General features: G+C 38.9%; 1 protein-coding gene across 1 annotated transcript in view; it reads left to right on the forward strand.

Annotated features, from left to right (window-relative positions):
* Positions 1 to 22,482, forward strand: part of NELL2 (neural EGFL like 2) — a 146,826-nt gene that overhangs the window by 11,444 nt on the left and 112,900 nt on the right. The window contains exon 3 of the mRNA XM_068669366.1: positions 10,700 to 10,850. Within this exon, the coding sequence (XP_068525467.1) occupies positions 10,700 to 10,850 (151 nt within the window). The remainder of the gene's footprint in view (positions 1 to 10,699; positions 10,851 to 22,482) is intronic.

Raw genomic sequence — 22,482 nt, forward strand, 5'->3', positions numbered from 1 at the left:
AACCTAAATGCTCTTGTGACACATAGGCTGCATGTGGTGGGTCCTCAGGAGCAGCAGAGAGGTCAAGGAAAAGGAGCTTTTGAGAGGGAGTGAGAGGGCTGGAGGCCGTGATTAGGCCTTGCTGACACTGGCACAGTGAGAGCCAAGGGAGGAGAGCTGGGGGGGTGCTGCTCAGAGGATGTATGAGTGCCCAGCATGATCCTAATCCACGGGTGCTCTGGAAGGTGCTGGCCTTTTGCAGTCAGTCAGTGTGTGACCCAGTTCCCTGCTATGATATGATACATTTGAGGAGCCTGAATTATGTCATAGCTTCTGGGAGGAGGGTAGGTCACATAATCCAGCTTGATCTACATCCAGCGTAATCTGCTTCTGTGGTCTGTTATTGCTGTTGGTTTGTATTTTATTGTTTTTGATTGATTTGACTTTGTTTACCTTTCTTCATCTCCTTTTTCAGTTGGAAAAGGCTAACAAGCCTGCTTCCTCCTCCTGTCCCTTCCTCCATGGCATCACCTGCATAACTTTTAAAATTCTGCCTGTGCTATATGACTAGGGAGTGGAGATAAATCCAGTCTTTTAGCAGTTTTCATGTGTATCATGCCTTTATTATAGCACCAGTAGGGCTGGAAGACGATACATTATTTTTCTTGTGCTCTTCCGTCTGTGTCTCAGTGTTAACTCATTGTGTGGTGTGATATTTTTGTTTGTTGTTGGGTCAGTTTGACACAGCGTGCTCATATGACAGTATGCAGCCAAGCATAACTAGGTGCATATGCCACAGATGGCAGCAGCAAGGAAAACAAGACAGGCTTCATTTTCTCCACAGGTTTCAAGGTATTCTCAAACCTTCTAGAAAACCGCATTGTGCCTAAAGGGGCATGAGTGTGTTCATGTATATATACATGTATATTTATAAAGCTATACGAACTGCCGCCTTTTAAATGTAGCTGCAACCTGTTTTAAGAACCAGACATAAATCCCACTTTACACTACTTCTGTGTTCTTCAAACACAATAGTTTTTATAGAGGTATTGGACCTGAAAAACCTAAACAACATCATTAAAAGTATTACCTACAAGCGAGCAAATACAAAGAGTCTTCAAGAATTTAAAGACAAATTGATAATAGTGATGGAATATAGACTAGGGAAAACTAGTAATCAAAAAGCTATTGCATCTTATAGTTGATAACCTAGAAACTCTAAGTCACCAGAAAACATTACAATAATAAACACCTGGGGCAGAACATACTATACAACACACATTTTATTTTTCCTATGAGTAGAATTTCCATGATTAGCAGAAGCTATCTTTCGTCTTTGTCACTTAGTTATCATGTAATAGGTCCCCACTGAATAGCACCCTCTCTCTTGGTGATAACACTTTGCATGATGACATAGTTACAGTGAAGGAGATAGTATTGCTTGTGAGCAGGGAACAGTGGTTTTCTGTATCATATATGCATTTAAAAATTCCTGATAATGCTTTTGTACATGTATGTTGCTTCCCCCTGTGTTGATGCACACATTACTTATATTCCTTTCAGAAGTGCACATTCACATATTCTTTGGCACTTTGATGGGAATTGTTTTAGTAACAATCTAGCATGGTAGGATCTGTATTGTTTTTCTAAGCAATTCAGTTGTTTCAGTCTACTGCTAAGAATACAGATTTATTATCTGGAGCTGTATACATTTAAATTCAGGTTGTTCTACAGTTAGGTTTCTCATCCATTGCAAAAGGCTTGAAAAATATGCTGTTGAAGATTCTGTCTAGAACTTTTACTGTATTTATTTACCTATTTATATTTTGCCTACTGAGTCTCCAAGTCATGAAACCCCCAGACATGTACCCTACATATTTCTGGAAGAGTGCACCTGACTTGCAGCTGTGCTACTTTGCCTTATAGCAAATTGCTCAAACTTGTAATCTGGGTGATTTTTTATTTTATTTTTTCCAAAGGAGCCATAGCCAAAAGGAGGGTAAGAGACATCTAATTGCACTAGCATTGTGATCTGGTAAATTAAGCCCGAGATCAAAAGAGAACTTTGATATGTTGTCCTGCTGCTCAAATGGATTTTTGTAGTGGTGTAAATTTAGCCACTGGATCCCTCTGCATTTATTTTGTTGTGTTGAAAGGATCTGCTAACCAAGCAAAGGTGCTGTGGTTGTCTGCATTGTGCTACTGGCACTCTGAGACTAGCTGCCATTGAAACAACATTTCTGTGGTTATTATCAAGCTGGGGAATCATCCTTGCAGCTGCACTGTTAATGTGACAACTTCACAGAAGCAGGTGGATTCTGCTTGTGTAGTAGGTGGCTTGGTGGAAGGAAAGATCCACCTTCCCTATTCCATGCAGTATGATCCAGTTAGGTATGTGTGTACCATGAAGAATTGATTCATAGCTCAAATCCCAAGATTATCTCAGGGGTTTGGCTATGTTTGATTGCTTTTCAATGCGTAGCACCTGAACAACTGTTTTGTAGATGCACAAGGGTGTACAAGGAGGCTGTTACAGCAGGGGAAGTCAGTCAGGCTGTGGGAAGGTAAGCTCAGCATTATAGAAAGATTCAGCTTTGTTTGACTTCCCTTGGTATCTGGAAGTAGCTAGTTTATACATTCAGAGGCTTAATCCCTAGTATAATCACTTTCAAATTTACATTGAATAGTCTCTTCTGCAGAATGGTCCTAGACAGAAAAAGATTTTTGGTGGTATTATTGTCAATTTACAGTGAATGCATGATATACTACAGCCATAGTTTGCCCTGGACACTCTTGTATTTGCAAACTCTTTCATAAAGACACTTCCACATCAGTGCCCGGAGCTAGCAAGAATGATTGAGGGCTTTTGGCCAGCCAGTTGTCCCAATCTATCATATCTGGTAGAGGGTTTTCTCCCATGTAAAATATGTTCCGTTTTCATTGCATTTTGCAAATGCATTTGCATTTGTTGATTTTTATTGTTCCTTTAGCTTTAAAAAAGCAAAACCAAAACCAAACAAGCTTAACAAACCAAGCAAAAATTGCCTTGGGACTTTGACCATGGAGAACAAAACATTACAAACAAAGCTCTTTGAATGAAATCATGATTACTTATGTAAATGCACGAACAACTCCCAATTACACAAGCTCAATAATGGTTTGGTTATTTCAGATCAGAAACATTGCAGCTGTATTCAAGCATATATGCCCAGGCTCTCAGCACCTTATTCCCCATCTTTTCCTGCATTGGATTTGTGTTCTCAGCTGTGCCAAAAAGGCTTTAAACACACAAATATATAGCTTGTAGATGGGCCAGAGTTTTGACCAGAAGTGATGTGATCAATGTTGTTTGAGGGTATCAGTATGAACAGTCAGTATAATTGAGAGAAAAATAAGTGTGCTCAGAAACAGGCCCTTCTAAGTCTCTTCACACTCCGTTGTGACTTGTGGGACTTTGCATATATACCATAGGTCTTCCTGTGTGAAGTTGGAGGAAAGCCCTTGCTGGGTGGCTCACCAAAGCTGTGGCTGACATTCAGAATAGAGACAGCTATGAAGCAAAAGCAGTGGAAACCTCTCTAAATGCTGCAAGAACAAAACTCCTTTTTTTTTTTTTTTTTTTTTTTTAATTTGAAGTAATGATTTCCCTTCAAGTGAGTTTTTGTGTCAATTGCTTTGTTTAAGCACATTTTTTACTCCTCTGTTTCTCCTTGCCATCCATTGCAGTTCTTCCTACCTCTCTGTGTGCCGAGCCATCTCTGTAATGGAGATAAGAAGGAAGACACATAGATGGTAATCAACTGTGGTGGTGCCTTAACTGTACAGGCAGATGCAGTCTGTGGGGTATCCCAAGATCATTCCCTGAAAGATCCCTGATCATTCAGCCTGGGACATTTACCGGAGTCCTTGCTCCCTCTCCATTCATGAGTTTTTGTGCTGTTGCGACTAGGTTGCACCCAGTTTATAGGGAGCACCCAGGTGTTAAAGGTCTCTCTCTATATACCTGGTTGGATCCTGACTTATGATTTGACCATAGTCATTGTGTTCACTCAGACCTGGCAATCTGGCAGTGCCATACACTTCCTTTGGGAATGGCCCCAGTGGGAGTCTTATGGGGTCATTGCTCACCCCCTGTCTTTTAGTCTTTCAAAGCTGGGACAGGAATACAGCACCTCATCCCAAACTCCCACAGAGCTCCTTCTTAGGGCTTGGCAGAAACCAAATCAGGTTCATGTGGTTTTGGAAGACTGCAGCTGCTCCTATTTTGCTATTCTCTCTGAAATGCACAGGAACCTATCAGGAGGGAGGAATGAACAAGCATGTAGGAAAATTGTGTTGTTCTTAAGGGTCTTTTCCAACATAAATGACTCTATGATTCTATGAAAGGTAGCTCAAAATGTCTTATCAGTTCAAATAAAGAGTCAGGCATGTATTAAAAAAAAAAAAAGCTAACCCAATCAACATTCCCACTGAAGTATCTAAACTATAACATAGTATGTGGGGTTTTGGTCTAATAAACATTGCTTTACTTCTTTCTATCTTCAGTTTTCATTACAGTCATTGTTATAGGAATGCAGCTCATAAATTTGGATGCCCTGTGCTCCACTTAAAAAACTGCTGTACCCTTTCAACCTTGTAAAGATTCTGCTTTGGGACCAGTTTCGCATTCTGCCTAGTTTGCTGAGAATAACTTAGTCTGCATTGGTTACTTAAATAAAGAACAGTGTAAGGTAAACAATCCGAGATATTGTTGCCCTTTGTAGGCTTTGTGAAATCTCTAGTTAAGTAAAAGATTAGCCCAAAAATTTAATAAGGAGAAGTGACAGAATGTGAATTTATGCTTGTGACACTGATCCCAACTAGTGTTGGAAAATGAAACAAAATTGAGCTAGCTTTATTATATTTTGATAGTGTTTTTAGCCTGCAGCACTTCTCCATTTTCTTACAAACCACTAGAATTAAATTTGGGTAGTTCAGCAAACCTACAGTCAGATGCAGAATTGATTTATAGATGCAGCTATTAAAAGCTGATTATGTGCACATGAAGCAAACTGTGGAGCTCCATTAATTAGAAAGCCTCCTTCAAAGGCTCTTCTGCAGGAGTTGGTTTTATAATTCAGTTCATCCTGTATGTTTAGTTTTAGATGCACTCCAGAAACTGAAGAGCCCACCCTTTGCTAAGACAAGTTATCCATTCCATTTAATAACTGTTTTTAATGTGGGCTGGAAAACACCTGTAATGAATGGCTGGTCCTAAACCATACTTGAATGTAGACTTTTTACTATGCAATTTGTTATGCTGCTGGAGGTGTGTGTGGAAGTTTTCTTGCTTACCTCCTGGTTGCTTCCAACACCTCTTTTAAGTAGTAGGGGGAAATTATTTAGTTGTAGCTGGATCAGTTGCCCGGTCTGGTTCCCCATGCATTCGCATGAATGCAGTTGTCACCACAGGGGTGAGGAGAAGTAATTAAAGGCTTCCACCTCTTTCTGCTGCATCCGTTTAGAGTGGTGGTAGTGCCTTTGGACTATGGAGCAAGTACTGTTGAAAGTTAGACTTATTGTCTTGGATATATTGTAGTAATTAACATAGAATTGCTTGGTTTGGAAGGGATCTTAAAGATCATCTAATTCCAACCTCCCTGCCATGGGCAGGCACACCTCCCACCAGACCAAGTCGCCCATCCAGCCTGGCCTTGAACACCTCCAGGGATGGGGCAGTTATCTCATGAGCATGACTGAAATGACAGTGTATAAGCTTAACACCTCCAGGAGTGTATGGCTCCACTGTTTGCAAAAGCTCTTAGTACAGATCCTCTGTGAGAGGGAGAATGTGTCCTCCTAGATGAGACTGCTGTTGCAAATGCTGAGCAGAGGCAGTTATGAAGCTTCTTTGAATGGCAGAGTTCCTGCAGGTCTTATGGTCAGTGGTTTCCTTCACTGAGCATTCAGACTGCTTTGCAATGCTAGATCTTAAAGGATATGTTTTTCTGTGCCTGTGGCCAGCTGATCACCTCACAACTAGCTGTCCCAGATGAAGACCAACCACCTCCTACTGTTTGTCTGCATCCTTCCTAGGACTGTAAACTCTCCTCAATTACTGTGTGCAAACTTAGCCGAATTAACTCTAATTAATTCTCAGGTGATCAGTTCTGCTGACTTTGTAAATCATTATTATTGCCTACCATGGTATGTGCATGTTGCATATTAATTCTCCCTTCCCCTAGCCTTCTTTCCCAGTTTATTTTGTTGTTTTCAGTTTTGCTAAATCATGTCTCACATCAACTCTGCATGTTACCAAATGAACATTATTATTCCATCTAAAGGCATTTTCATGCTATAAGTTTTAAATTTACCAACGAATTCAATGTGTTATGCTTGGAGATTGGATTTTTGTTTCTTTCATTTCACTCACTCTTCTAGAAATTAAAAATAGAGTGCTAATGCTATGGATTTGTGAGTTGTTATGGTGTAGTCAAACTAATCATATGCAATATTCTAGGAATGCAAAAATGATACAAAAGTAACATGGCTAGAGAAATATTTCTTATTCAAGTTAATAGTTTTTACCTTTTTTTTTTTTTTCTTTTTTTTTTTTTCACTCTAATATCAAAAGATTTAGGATATTGTTTTGGTATGTTAAAAATGCTCACAATATGAGGTTTTTATGTAACTCTTGAGAAACCACAAACTATTAACTGAAATATACCAGTTTGATTTTCTAAGCTATTATGGAAGAAGTCCAGTTCCAGTAAAGTATTTTCCTTCAATCTTAAAATGATTTCCAGAAGCCAAATGTCAAGAACAATCCTGAATCAGTATTTATTGAACACAGCTGGTGATCTATCAAGCAACTACTGCTAGTGTTCAAAGGTAATTGGAATGAGGGATTTGCACTGTTGTGTTAGTGTAAAAAGATGGATCAAGGACCTTTCACCAGTCTTTTTATTTTAAGAAATCCACCTGGTGCTTGCACTGAGCAAAAGGTGCTGTACTTCATCAGAGTAGGAATAATTCAAAAAGCTGTGTAACTGGTACAGTAAGTATGAACTATTTGCAGTACCAAGACTGAACGGCCATGTGTTTTGGCAATTTAATACTGTATCAGGTAATCTTAATATATAGGCTTTCAGCATGATCTGATCAAGTCTTGATGCTTTTATCTTTTTCTGAGAAGGTAGGCTAAGGCCATGGAGAAAGTATAGTGTAAGTATAGTGTGCCCGGGTTTTATAGTATAAAGCCTTTTTTACAGTATAGTGTGCTATCGTTTTATAGAAATAAAAGAATAGACTGTTGTCCAGACTAATGATAGGGTAATGATTCACAGGGGTGACAAGAGTAGACATTAAAAAAAGATTCCTCTCTTGCCTGTGTAGAGGCAGCTCTGCTTTTCCCATGCCTCTCAGTGTGGGATGGGGAAGCTGTGGACTGCTCCATGTGGCTGCTAGGTTTTGTTTTCTTGCCCTATCACAGGCTGTCTGTAGCAAAGTGTTTGCATTCCCAGTAACTTCAACTAGAATAAAGTGCATGTATGGGAGAGAGATAATCATTTATGTGCAAATGGAACTGGCCTTGTGTAACGGTACCTGTATTATACATATACTTTCTTTCAACCATTGCCACTGAGAATGTCGTTTGGACTTGGTGGAAAATAATATTTATTTATAATTTAAAGGTTATGGATTGTATTTTTGTTAAACAAGCATAGTCCTGTGGGCCATGTTCAACTTCCAGCATAGAGCATTCAAGACTTGCACTTGGTAGGGTGTGATAGAAGTTAAAACTAGGAATGATGCGTAGGGATAAAACAGAGTGTAACTGGGGCAGAGAGGCACCTTAGCACCTTCTATGATTCCAAATCACACAGGGAAAATCCAGATTCTTGGAAAAAGGTAATAGTTCTGCATTTCTTATCTTCCCTTGCATTACAACTTAATTGTCTTGAAGGAAAACTGACAGAAATGAGTTGGAATACAGTGGGAGCAGAATGAGAACAGTCAGGGAATTTTCTTCCTTTCTCTCTGTCTTCCCATCAAACTCATATATCTCCTACTGCAATGGAAAACCATAAATGTTTTGTGTCCAGCTCTGATACACAACCACTGAAACTGATCATATCTAATCAGTACCTTAATGCCTCTGTAGATTCCTGTTTGCTCACTTTCTAAATTAGAGTATGACTTATGTGACCAGACACAAAAGCTGTTGAAGGAAGGCCCTGTGCAGCTTCCTCACTGTCATGTCCATGTGGATGGGTGCTTTATCAGCTCTAACTGATAGGGAGGTGATGATATAGAAATCATCTTCATAGCCATTTTCTGCCACCCTTCCCATTCCTCTTAGTAAGGCTTGCAATGTTGTAGGTGAAGGGGAATCAGCCTGACTTAATGTGGCTGAAAAAATAGTGGGTTTTCATGGGGTATACTCTATAGGCTTGGTTTCAGCCGTCATCTGAAATTGAGCAAAATATCTCCAGCAAGGAAGTTTAAAAGAAATATGAGTTGTTGGCAGGACAACATTGCATTGTTACAGTGCAGTAACAGTGATTAAGATGTCAGCAAGAAGGTTTCACACATTCCAGTGGTCCCAGCTCATTTTGGATTTTGTTCTGCCACTGTTATTGACTTTAAATTGCACTGCTCATCCTGACAGAGACTTCTGAGACTGCAAGCCCTTCAGGCAGGTGAGCTCTGCTCCTCAGGGCAGAGCCTCTTGACTATGTGCACAAACACAAAAATATGGTTTTATTATTCCTGGTCACATCTTCTGTCACTAGTCAAAATTAAATTATTCTAGTTTGACTGTTAACATGTAACGTGTTTGTAGGCCCCAGACCAGACTGTGTTTGATAATGAACCTGAAAAAGAAAAGGATATAATCTGGGTTTTTGAAGATGAGAAACCCAACTCCCCCAATTGCCAGCTTGGCTAGAGGATGTGCTTTATACCTAGGAATTTGGCTCTGTAGGCTTCTATGTAGGTTTCATATTTTCATTCTACTGTATTCTTCTGTATCTTGATAGGAAAGCTGCTGATAAGAGCTGCAGTGCATGAGAAGCTTGTGATCGTGATTAGAGAATATGTTCATTGTGTCCTTCCTCTGCTCTGCCTGCTGGGAATAGATTGTTTATATTGCTGGAAATAGTTAATGCAGTTAAACTATCTTCCAGCATGCAAACCTATGTCATTCCACTCTGTTAGTGTCCCTTGGCTAAAAATGAATGCTTTGATGTAATTGTATTTGAGTTGCTTTATGATTTATTAAGAGTTCCATTAAAATACCATGGATGTCTGCTTCAGTGAGAGAGTTATGCAATACACAGTAGCAAAGATAGGAACTTTCAAAGATTATTCTTTCCTTTCCTTTTTTTTTTTTTTTTTTTTTTTTTTTTTTTTAATTCCCCTTTGTGAAGAAAAAATGAGTTAAATTCAGCTCACTGTACAGGAGTTCGGTTAGGACTTATGGGTTGTGCAGATTGTTATATTTCTTAAACATATTAAAATACTCTCGTTTCACAAAGCACATTAAAATGTTTGCTGTTAATACACAGTAGTATTTTTATAGTTACCCCTCGCAATGTAAACCACTTTCTTAGAACAGCAGTATAAACCGGTGCTCATCTTCAGTGCTGCCAACAGAAAATCAGCATTTCTGCTGCAGTTAGCTCTTCTGCTGTTTCTGTCCCTGAATTAGTGCCCCGACTTAGAGCAGGATGTTTAAATTGTAATGACAAGAAGCTTGTGAATTGATTTAGTTTTTGCACAGTTGATTACACACTCTAATGAATTGATTTTATGCATTAAAAACATATATTAAGGTTTTTTTTCCTTGTATAATGTATTATGAAAAACCCTGGGAATTGTTTTTCCAGCATTTTAACATCTTATTTTGTAAATTATCTCTCCAGGGGGCTTAAGGTTGAGCCTTTTTATTTTCTATGTGTGAGTTTGCATAGAACTATGTGAATTCAGCAGAAGCATTCCTTCAGTCTTCAGATTATGTGTGGGCTTTTAAAAGAAAATCTTTTGTGTGTGTGTGCAATTACTCTAACAAATGTTTGTGACATCCTGTACAAGAAGAAGCAGAAGCAACATGCTGCACAACTGGAGTATATAATGATTAATTAGCAAGACTATATTTTGAAAAATGGTGAGGTTTTAAGTTCATTTGTAACTATTACTTAAAACTGAGTAGATTGTCCCTAATGAGATTTTTTTTTTTTTAATTAAAAAAATAATACTTCTGCATAGCTATTAAATATAACATTTTTGTAGAAGTTATAAAAAAGAAGCTCAGGTCATGCTTCGCAGATTAGCCTCATATCCAGTGCTATCTGTCTGTGCTTGTCTCCTAATGAGTCCATATTTCGGACAAGATATTAAAGGTACCATCTGGCCATCCATAGAGAGAGTAAAAGTCATGACCCTGTCTTAAAACAAACAAATAAACAAACAAAAACCCACAGAAAAACGCAAACAACAAAACAACAAAACAACTATGCCCCCACCCCGGAATAGAATAAGTGTCCTAGAAAACAAGTTTCTTTTGTTGCAATGGCTCTCACTTCATGTAACAGTTAGTGTTTTAAACTCTTATCTGTGTTTTTGCCTCTCTCTTCATTGTGCTACTCAGATGTAGTTTGTTATTTTGTAAACTCTTTCATTTGAGTTTGTAAAGTAATGTAATATTTCATACTGAGTGTTTTTCTATATTTTCTTTTAGATACTTCAAGAAGTGTAAAGGCATCTCCAGAAACAGCTGAAATATTTTTTCAGAAGTTGAGAAATAAATATGAATTCACAATCCTGGTGACCTTAAAACAAGCCCATTTAAATTCAGGGGTTATTCTCTCTATTCATCATTTAGATCACAGGTAAGTACCACTTGCTGTATGCAAGCTGATGAAAGTATATGTATTCATGCAGTCAAAAATTGAACATAAATTATGTGAATATTGTGTAACGGGTCATCTGCAAGTATATATGGTGTATGGGTAAGCATATTGTGAGGATGCATAAAAATTCACAAGTCCAAATCTGCCAAGGGAGAGTGAAGCAGCTGTCACTCTTCAAATGTCTCTTGCCACTAAGGGCATGAAAAGCCATTTCTCTCTTGCTGGTCACAGCTGAGCATCTGGTCCTTACAGTTGGTGTGAAGCTGTCACATCTGTAGAGCCACACTGATTTGCAGAGCCTGCCCTTATACATTTGCTTCTTCACCAGTTAGTTTTTAACACTGTGGGTAGAGAAAAAGATCCTCCAGTTATAGGCTTACACCTACAACGAATGGCAGAGCACTTAACTCAGAACGCTGTCAGCCTTAAATAACTAAAGTAAATGACACTGAGCATTTGAGGATTGTTTCTTTGAGAGGATAACAACTGCTAGAGGAATAAGATATTCTTTATATTTCTGTCTGAGTAATGGCTAATAAAAATAACCTCCCTATGATTCTGTGACAGAGTAAAAAGGAGTTTTAAAATGTGTGCTTTCTAAGCAGTCATCAGTACCAACAACAGACATCTGCTTTAGGTTCACAGTTCTTTTTATTTTTTTTTTTTCTGTGTATAATCCCACTAATTCTTTCTTATCAGTCTCACTGTAATGTAGAAAAAATATAAGGTAAAGATGGATGTTCAAGCAAAGCAAAATACCTGTTGCTTTTACAAAAGTGTGCAAGTTTTCATTAGCAGGTGTGACATCAATTATTTAGTGCTGGAAGGTGGTCCAATCGTATTCTATTTCCCAGAGGCCCCATTTTCTGCAAATCACCTGTTTAAAAAAAAAGGGAGGAGGGAGTGGTAGAAATAAAAAGGAAAATACTCCTAAGGGTCATTATGCCAAGCTTATAAAAACATCTTTAATATTGCAAGGGGCTGTTTGAATACCTCCTGCATGATGTTTTTTGATGTTACATCAAAATGCCAAGTGGCTTCTCTATTAATTGTTACCTATGTGTCATCTGCAAGAGCGAGCAGTGTGCAATGGGCAGAACTGGGCAGCTGTGAATATTGAGTTTCTAATTCAGATTGTACCACCATAGGTGGAAATCTTCCCAGATGGACAAGTTTATTCTGGCACAAATTAGGAAGCCAGTCTGCAGGGCCAGCTGTGCCCTAACTAAGCTTGTTTCTACATTTGTAGGAAGAGCGTGGGTTGGTTGTGCTGCTGAAAGGACCAACACAACTAGAGTTGAAATTCCAAAATGAGAGATGAAACTTTTATGTGTCAAAATAGCCACAGAGGTGGGAAATGATTTCTCCCATGTGAAACTCTAGATGAATTTGGAAAAGTGAGTAACAATTGTCCTTCTGAGAGGAAGCAAGTGACTTTTAGCTGTGACTGGTACTCAGTGTTGTTGATGAGTTATGGATTCAGATTGCCACCCAGAAAATGCATGTTGCTGTAAGGAAAATTCTTGCCTTTTATTTGTTGTAGTTTATGGGCTCCAAACTGTGTGCCTGGACAGGGGTAAAAGACAGTGTACATGTTCCACCACTCAGATTTCATTCTATCATATCAACAAAAGGGGACTTTGTTTCTGCCATCCTTCTTCTTTAGGGTGCTCCAGGAGTAGTGAGAAATTGCTTCTGGTGCTAAACCAGATCTCAAGTGCAACAAGGGAAGATTTCAGTTCACAGTGTACTGGATGAGAGATTTTTGGTCTGGGTTTTGGGACAGACAAAGGCCAGTCCTCAGTGACTGCAGGCAAGCTGCCCTGCTCCTCCTAAAGGAGCTGCAGAGGTGGGCAAAGAGATGTGAAGCTCTCAGAGTTGGGGAAAGAGAATAACCATGACCTGTCGGAAAGGAAGCAACGATTGCTATGAAATTTTCCTGCCCTCAGGAATGGCATGAAGAAAGAGAAGATTGAAAAAATGTGTAGTGTATAACCGAGCCAAACTTGACGTTCACTTGGAGGGTGGCCAACTGGGAGAAAACTGTGCTACTTCACAAACACAAAGATTGTGATAGTAAGGTACAAAAAATGTGCAATGAACTTTTATCAAGGGGTTGAAGAAGAATTTGAGGTATTGTTTGAGAAAATTAGTCCTTTAAGTGAGTAAGAGTGGACAAATAGATCCACCACTGGTCTTATGGGAGTAAGAACACACTAAATTGCTTCTATCTATCCATAGCAAAGAAAAGTAAAGGTTAAAGCTGTGCTGACATGTAGGTCATATGGCCACAAAACATAAAGCTTCTTATCTGATTTGCATCTTGTTCAACCATGTCATCTGCTTATACCCGTATAAAATATGGTTATAAAAGGCTAACAAGCAGGACTCTGAAAATCTAATTATTTTATACTGGCATATTTTTAGGGATGGGTGATTAGATCTTTTTATGATATATTGACAACATACTTTTTCATGAAATTTCTCTCAACCCTTCAATACTTTCAGGTTTTGCTGTTACGTTTCTGTCTTTTCCTTCTGTTTATTTCCATCTCAGGACTTCAAATGTCTAAGCGCAATGAAAGGCAAAAAGTTTGTGTTTTTCAAGGTTTCTGGCTGAAATACGGTCTGCACTATGTGTAGATATTTTAACTGCATATGTATTGCTAGGCATTTTTGAGGCCTTTTTGCTCTTAACTATGGAAACGTTTAGTACCCTGATTCTAATGTTGTTACATCATCATGAAAAGTTATGATATTAGTTCATGCCTTGCTGAAAAAAAAAAATATCTCCTGTCACCACTGTAGCCAGTGAACCTTCTCCATCTTGTTGCATCTTAAGTGATACCGAGTGCGTGTGCACAGAAGGTATACAAGGATGTATGCTTTGTTTGTTTTGGGGTCTCCTTATAAGCCTTTGGATAAAAGCCTTCTAGATTACTTAGGCCAGTAGAATCACTCATCGGACCAACTTTGGGTGAAGTAGATAAATAAAAAATCTACATGTGAATATTTCATCACTTTCTTTGGGAGAATATCAGGTAATCTAGTGAAAAAGAAACTTGAATCTCTTTTAAAAAATGCTAGGCCTAATTTAATGCCTATTGCAATCAGGGAAAACATTTGCCTCCAGCAGATGTAATATTAGTCTCAATGAGAGTATGACCAGAAAGAACTTGTGGCTATTGTGCCCTTGTGCCCTTAAGCTTTTAATAAACACTTTCCAATCTGGTCTGTATCCTACATCTAAAGGATGTACAGAATAGGTATTGTCTGTGTGTCATAATAGTGTTTGCTTCATTTAATTGTACTGACCTGGCGGTTGGCTTAGTTTGGTGTTGATAATACTGGAATTAGTCTATCATCTTGCAGTCCCTTGCAGTATCTCTTAAGGCTTTCATTTTATTTTATGATGAATGACAATGAAGATAGGGGAATGTAGGAGTTGAAAGAAAGCACTTATATGCTTTACATCAGCTAACTGTTTCTTCAGTGCCAGATTTCCATCTCAGATATTGCCCATTTCTGACGAGGGACTTGTCTATAACAAGGCTTTAATTTTTATACAACTTTTTGTGAGCTCTCTCTGTCACAACAGTCATTACGTTACCATGTTGGAAGGAGAAATAGCAACACAAAACTGCTACTCCACTCCATTGCATCAGCTTTAGTCTTGTGTAGTTCCTCTGAAGTCAAAAAAAAGTTGTGCTGGTATTGAACTGCTGCGTTATGGGACAGTCATACCTGGCTATATTCTTAATTTACAAGAGTCAGTGCTAGTTCTTGCTTTTCTGCCAAGAGGGAATTGTGGTGAGAAATGCTGGAGACAACAATAACTGATGGATATAATCAGTCATCACACAAGTAGGTTTTCTTATGTTTTTTTTTTTTTTTTTTATTTACACAGGTTTCATAACACCTGTTAGTTCTAATTTCTAGGGTAAAAGAAAAAAAATATTTGCTTAAAACTTGGAATAAAGTATGTCCATTTAATATTCAGTGGCTTGGGAAATATTTTACATGCTTTTGAAAACAGAGTGAAAACTCATCCTCTGTTTGCATGGGTCTAGGCACTTCAGTACACATATGCTAATTTACAGTAATTGAGGACAAATTACAGTTGCAAATTAAAGTTACTTTTTAGATTTCATAATGTTCTTTAAAGTAACACACCTGAAAAAATTTACCTGATTCAGTATGTTTTGCCTAGTTCTCTATTGGTTTTGGTTCCTTTTCGCTGGCTCCCTTTTGAAAAACGTAAAAAATGAGTACTTCCACTGAGTTATGGTCACTCAGATACTTAAGACTTTAAGTCTCAAGAAGTTGATAGGATCATCCTCCTGAAGCTTTCCCTCTAACTTCATGTGGTAAATGCTGTCTCTGGGGTATCAGATAGATGCAGGAGTTCTCTATATAAATTGGGCAAGGCTTGGGTGTTTGGGTGGGGCTGGACTGTTGTTGCCACCACAAACAGCAGTTCTCTAAAGGATTTTATACAGACACAGTCATCTTGTTCTACTTTATTAAGTGCTCTTATTTTTTAATTTCCTAGTTGAATATCAAGACTGTCTTTCTGCTTTTATTATCATTATGTTCTCTCTAATATTCAATGTATTCAAATCTTTCTAAACTGTTCTCAGAGTGAAAGAATCTGAAACTTTATCTCAACTATTAATTTTTAATTTTTAATTTGCTCATGTTCTTCCACAAAGATAGCTTTTTCTCCGCACTGTTCACAGCAAGTAAAGGGTTCAGGTGGTGGTATGTTTTGGGTGCAGCTTGGAAATTAAAGTTTCAAGAAAATTTGTATGGTGTCAGTGAATCCAAATGCGGTGGTTTTACCCAGCTGGGCAGCTGAGCTCCACCATAATTGTTCTCTCACTCCTTCTCCTCAAAGGGGGAGAAAGTACAATGAAAAGGGCTCCTCCATGGGCTGCAGCGTGGAGATCTGCTCCATGTGGGACCCATGGGCTGCAGGGGGACAGCCTGCTCCACCAGGGGCCTCTCCATAGGCCGCAGGGGAACTGCTGCTGCGTGCCTGGAGCACCTCCTGCCCTCCTGCTGCACTGACCTGTGAGGCTGCAGGGCTGGTTCTCACTCTTGGCTCTCCCAGCTGCTGTTTCACAGCATTTTTTTTTTTTAAATCTTTCTTAAATCTGCTCTCACAGAGGCACAAACAACATCACTTATTGGCTTGGCTCTGGCCAGAGCAGGGCCCTTATAGAACATGGGGCAGCTTCTGGATTCCTCTCACAGAGGCTACCCCTAGAGTCCCTCACTCCCAAAACCTTGTCACTTAAACCCAATGTATCAAATTGCACATCTGTGATTGTTCAGCTGAGTTTCAGGCAGCTAAAGACATATTTCTGGGCACATTTGTGTATGACATATATCTGAAAAATAGAAGTTATGAATGTTCACTTGACTTGAGAAGATCACCTTGAATACATAGAGTGCCCTGTGTAAATGGATTGTACTTACCAATAACAGGGTAAATATTTTGAAAGCTGTTAATGAAGTGATGCCTGAAGTCTGAGTGGAAGTACTGTTAAACACTGATTGCTGTGTGCTTGCTTTCAGCCTTCAGTTTAAGCTCTATGAGCCTCCTCACTTCACTTCTGAATTCATCTCAGCTTCTTCTTGATGAAAGAATCAACAGAGAGATAACTTTAATCTGTGACAGGGCTTTAATATATGTTAGACCTCTCTATTCCATCGTATATTTTCATTTAATTGGCAACAGTGGAGCAATGTAATAAGGCTTTTTCCTCCCTTCATGGTTAGATGCCTTTACACAACTGATGTTATATCCAAATCTCTGGAGGTACTGCATATTAGGGCCCCTAAAGGATTAAATCATTTGTTTGTAACCTGAAACAAAGCACCAAAATCGGTAGAATATTGTGGACAGGCATTTCCTAAACTTAATTGTATTTCTCTACTATTTTATTTGATTTCTGCCTTATATAGCATTTATTTTCACAGCTATTGGTGTCTAGTGATTATCTGCCATCAAATGTGCTACACTGTACAGTAGTGTTAGACCTCTTTCAGTACCTTATTGTGACAATTATCTGTGACAATTTCTCTCTGTTATGGATTTACGAGATAGGTTGCCAGAGGTGAACTCCTGATACATGAATTTTGCTGCATCATTTGACCATCTTACTAGAATAGTTCTGGAACTGTATGTTCCCTGCCTTTGATATACGAGTGTCTGTATTTCTGGATCACAGTATTAAGTCTCTTTCTGACATCAGAAAAAAAATAATGCTGTAAACACATTACACTGAGTAAAACTTTCAATGTTCACCACTTAAACCAATACTGTAGATCTACACTGGTTTTGTTTAGGGGTGCTTTGTTCTTCCCCATCAATAACTTGCAGAATAAACATTAAGTAACATGAGATTCAGTTTCAAACATTAAAGCTGTATGTGGCTATTCCTTGCACCAAAAGAAGTACTATTTTATTTCTGCTTTTTAAATTCTGTGCTGAAATACTAGTTTTTTGCTGGAAGCATGAAAGGTTGTAATTTTTTTTTTTTTTTGGTAGTAAATCTTAGTTGCTGTTTCTTACTATTCTGATAATAATTGCAAACCTTTCAAATCTGTTAATAACAATCAATGTCTTTTGAATTGACTTCTTCTAGTGATGTAAAACTCCTCTAGTGTCAGTCTTCTTTTCTTTTGATGAAGTTTTCATGTCTCATCAAAGGTGTCAGAAGAAGGTATTTCTTTTGTTCATTCTATATTATAGTACTCAAGAAGATTCTGAGAGATAAGAGATTCCTTATGTTGCTAGTGAGAGTTTGGCCAGATTCTTTTCTCTACCCCAAAGAGATAGATTCCATATTTCTTTTTGTTTGGGAGATTAACTTCTATCCTTGAGTGGATGGCTGGATGGAAATATCTGTAAAGCAGTTGTTTTGTGTTATACCGAGTTTTAATTTCCGTACAAAATTGGGAAAGGCCTGTTTCTTTAAGTGTTGGTTACAAGGGATGTTACTGAATTGATTGATGCCTTGTCACTATTATATATATATATATATATATTTTTTTTTTTTTTCTTCAGTACAGCTTATACTTTCTGTCAGGAAAAAAAAAAAAGAGGGAAAAGTGGAAAAGTAGTGATTAGCTTGTGAATTCTTCTAAGTAGTGAATGAACACTTAAAACACACCTTCCTGTAACTTTTATCACATCAAGTGAGGTCAGCCTGTCTGCTGATGTAAATCATTACAGTGCCAACAAATCCAGTCTAATTTGGTGAGAACTTATTACAAAATGCTCATATGAGCCTGAATCCAGTAGTTTGAATTCAGATTAGTGACACATCTACTTGAACAAGAGACAAAAGATTTGTCTCTGCCTATGACACTGAAAACACCACTGAAACAGTTGAAATGTGAGTTTTGACAGATATCATCATTCTTTTGCTGTTGTTTGAAAGAGTTTTTATTAACAAATAAATAACAAAGAAATTTGTATTCTGTCAGTGTAGGAAAGGGGAGGAGTTAGGTTGAAACTGGCTTTTGCTTTTAGTAGTATGTATTGGAAATTTGTTTATTGTTTTCACAGTCTTCTCACTGTCCATGGAGAAAGGGAGTGAGAGGGATGGTTTGTTCCATTTTGATCTGACAGAGTTTCTTCCCTTCTTGGTTTCTGTTAGGAAAAGAAGCTTCAGAAAGGCAAGGTTAACATTAATATGTGATAGTGAAAACAGTATGGGAAGTAGTAATATTGATAAGTGGGGTAATTGAGGTAGATGGGAGGAATAAGAGCAATTACTCAAAGCCAAGAATTCTGTTTTAAAAAGTAGTTCCTATTTTGGCATTTGCTTTGATTCATATTCGCAACTCAAACTCTGACAGCACAGACAATGTGCTGTAACACCAGCTCTTAATTTTTGTGATGCCAAGCCAGCAGTTTCTGGTAGAATAGCTCCTCTCAGTCCTTTGGGGAGCTTGCTGTGACCTCAGGCCCCTGCTTCTAGCTTCTGCTTAGTTCTGCAAGTGCTGCAGGGACCCTCCCAAGGCACATTGGCTTGTCATCGGCATTAGAGAGTCCATGATATTTTGCCCCTGTGATGACTTCTTGGATCATAGCGCTAATCTGAGCAAAAGCTATGCAGACCTTTTAAGTGGCGAAGGCAAGATTTTGTTTCCCTTCTTTAGGGGCATGAGTTTGGTATTCGGGAGTGGGCAGAAATACCTCTCAGATGAGAGACAAGTTCTTACCTTCAAAGCCAGCAAAGGCTTCCGTACCACAGCAGCCCCACTGAAGTCAGATAAGGCACTGCAGTGTGCTGATAGAAACAAGATCTCATTGACATGTATTTAGGTAGGTACAGGCACTGAGGCAGCAGGGGTGAAAAAAAGGGCTTGAGCAGCCTCACCTGCATTTATTTCCCAGCCTTCTCCTTCACATCATGACACTGAAACTCACTCTTCTAGCTGCTACCTTGTGCTGTGGCTTCTTTCTGTCCAGAGAAGTGCTGTCAGTAGCCAGGAGTGTTTGTGCAGATGAGAGTGTGTGAATGCTGTCTCTGATCTTCCAGTCTTTGGTCTCCTGTCTGATTTCACATGTAACCTCCCAATGTAGAGGGTGTTCTTCAATGCAAATCCCAGCATGGGGCTTGGTCTCCCCTACATTTGAGGAATGCATCTCCCTGCTACCCAGCTGTCCCCTATAGCTGTCCAGCACAACAATGTAGTACCCAGGACCTATGCCCCCAGGGCATGGGGTTGTTATGACCCTAGTGCAGCACCCAGCACTGGCTGCTGGAGCACTGGCCTGATATTGTCCATTCTGTGTAACTGTTGGCATCCTACTTGGCATGCTTTTGTCTTCTGCAATTATCACTTTTAAAGACAGTGCCAGGGCAGGTTTTGTGGAACAGTATTGGTCAGGGACTATTCCCAAATGACAAAATAGAAAAAAAACAACACACTATTTCAAGCGAAAAATAGGAGAGTGCCCATAAGGATGCGTACTGTGTTAGAGCACCACTGTTAATATTTGTCTTCAGGGCCAAGGAACAGGCTTTGCTGGGTCTATTTATTAGTATAACTGTAGAGCTTGAGATCAATTTACTAAGGTTAGGTTGTTGTACCTGACTTATTCTTTTTGGCTGATGTATGGAATGAAATAGCCTTACCAGGTCAACCTGGGAGACTGGTTTTACTGTCCAGCTGTTTGTGTGCTCCATTTGGACGTGGGAAATAACCTCTTCTGATCTAGGCCTGTCTTCACTTGGGATCTCTGCTTTCAAATATGTCATAACTGTGGCACTGTAGAGCATTTCAGGAAATTTTCCAGAGAGCCTGAGATTAGCTCTCTCTTGTAACGCGGATTTAATCCTGGACCCCACAAGCCTTTCTACTAAAACATTTGTAACAAAATATTTGGTTTTAATGGATTTTTTTTTTTTTTTAATAAAAATAACAGAAAACAGAAAATTCTTGTCCAGCTGCTAAAATGTATTCAGCAAATAAAAGGTACAGAAACTACATTGGCGTCTTTCCTGCTTGCTGTTCATTTGCATTAAGTGCTGCAAAATTATCCAGAAAAAGCGAAGACCAGTTTTTTTACTTATTGTTCTTTGGCTAAACTGACAGTTTTGTCTCATGACTAGGTAGAGCTCTAGATAGGGATAAGGACAAAAACAGTAATGCCAAACAGTAATATAAGTGAGAGATGGGGAGTATGTTTTACAGCTCTAGTGTGGGTGACACTTGGTATTTACAGTTCATCTGAGGATATTTTGGTGTGGTATTGTTCTAAGGGATGCATCAAGCAGTAAAAACTCCTAGTTAATATTTTAGAGCACTTGGAAGTATTAACTTCCAAATAGAAAAATGTGTTGCATGCTCCTAAATGCCCAGTTACCACACGATGGAAAATAACAAATAATGCATTTCTGAATGAGGTGGCTGTTCATGGATTGCTTTTACAACTTCATAATCTACAGCCAGTGGAATTACTTAATGCTGTTTTAACCGTAGTTTGCAATGGATTGGATCTACTGAGTAGGATCTTTTATTTGTTTATGTAATTATACATAACTGATGAACCAGAACTTTTGTATCAAAGATCTAAGTCATGAAAAATGACTATATCCGTAACTGTGAAAATTAAAAGTTGTTAAAAAAAAACAAACAAACACAAACCAAACCAAAAAACACACACACACACACAAAAATACCCCGTAATACCTGTAATAAATTCATAAACAACAGACAACGATAGCCTTTAGCTTCTAAAATATTTGTCTAGATGCTCTGAACTGAAGTTGTTTTTTATTAATTGCCTGGAGTAAGAGTGGGCAGCTGCAGTGTGTATGTGCTGTGTGAGCCAGGATGCCAAATGGGGGAGTGAGCCATCAAAGACCTGGAGCTACCAACATTGCCCATCAGCTAGAAGGGACATTCTTCCCTCTTCTCAAGGACTGATATTACGTACCCCATATACCCTGTCGTTTCACATCCTAAATCTCCAGGTTTTGGCTGCACAGTCTGACTTGTACTTCCTCAGCCTGCCCCGGTGCTCCTGGGCTACAGTTTGAAGAGTACAACACATGCAGTCTCCTGCAGACCACATGCCCTTCACCAGGGAGGGCTGGGGCATCTCTGTGCTCAACGTGATCTACTCACGAACTGTGGTGTTGGGATCTGCATGCAGCACTTATAACAGATCAGTGCAGGGCAGCCAAGAAAGCATCACTGTTTTCTTTATCAGCTTTCTCTGGGGTATTTGAGACAAATTTCTTCCTCTTATGAAAATGGGCTCAACCTTAGTTGGTACATAAGGGATTGCTGTCTGGCAGGTTTCCACACAGACTGGCTGGTCTTACTGTGTTCCTGGCTGGTGCCTTTGAAATGATTGTGCATGCACAGAGCGATGTGCAGAGTTGTAACAACCTTTTTCAGGTTAGCATTTTCTTCTTTGTATGTCAGACATAGTAACCCTAAGCACGTATCATCCCCCTGCTAAATTAAATCCGTTTGACCTGAAGTGTGTGTGGTTTTGGGGGGGTTAACATTAAATAGGCTGGTATTGATCAAACAACCAGAGATTGTGGGCAGTAGTGAAGGGAGAAGCAGGTTCTCCTGCTGTATGGTGTTTATCACTGTGGTTTATTTTTTTTACTCAAAGAGCTCTTTGCCTTTCCCAATGTGGAAGGACACCTTGGAGCTATTGGGAGAAGCAGAAGTGACATTAGTATGGTGAAGTTTTTGGCAGATGCTCCCCCTAAGATAAGTGGGCTGGGCTGGTGTAGGCAAAGAACCAGTAATTCAGCTGATGGGGTTCCCCTAAATCTTTTCCGTAATGAGGTTCTTAGGAAAAGCCTGCAGTATGATGCAGTTATTGTTTCCTTGGGAAGTAAATCATTTAGGAAACTAGGCTGCATTCTATGCTGTGAAGTCTGCTAAACGGAGCCAGATCTATTTAAGACCCAGCAGTTAAACAAATACAGAAAAGTGGAATATCAAGCACAATATTTTGCAAAATAAATAAATAAATAAAATAGTGAAGGGAAAATGATTAACATTCAGTTCCCTGTGTTTCTGTGTCATGATGTTAGTCAAGCTGAAGGGAATATTGTTTTGG

The sequence above is a fragment of the Anas acuta genome, chromosome 1 (genome assembly GCF_963932015.1).
Source record: "Anas acuta chromosome 1, bAnaAcu1.1, whole genome shotgun sequence".
NCBI lineage: Eukaryota > Metazoa > Chordata > Aves > Anseriformes > Anatidae > Anas > Anas acuta.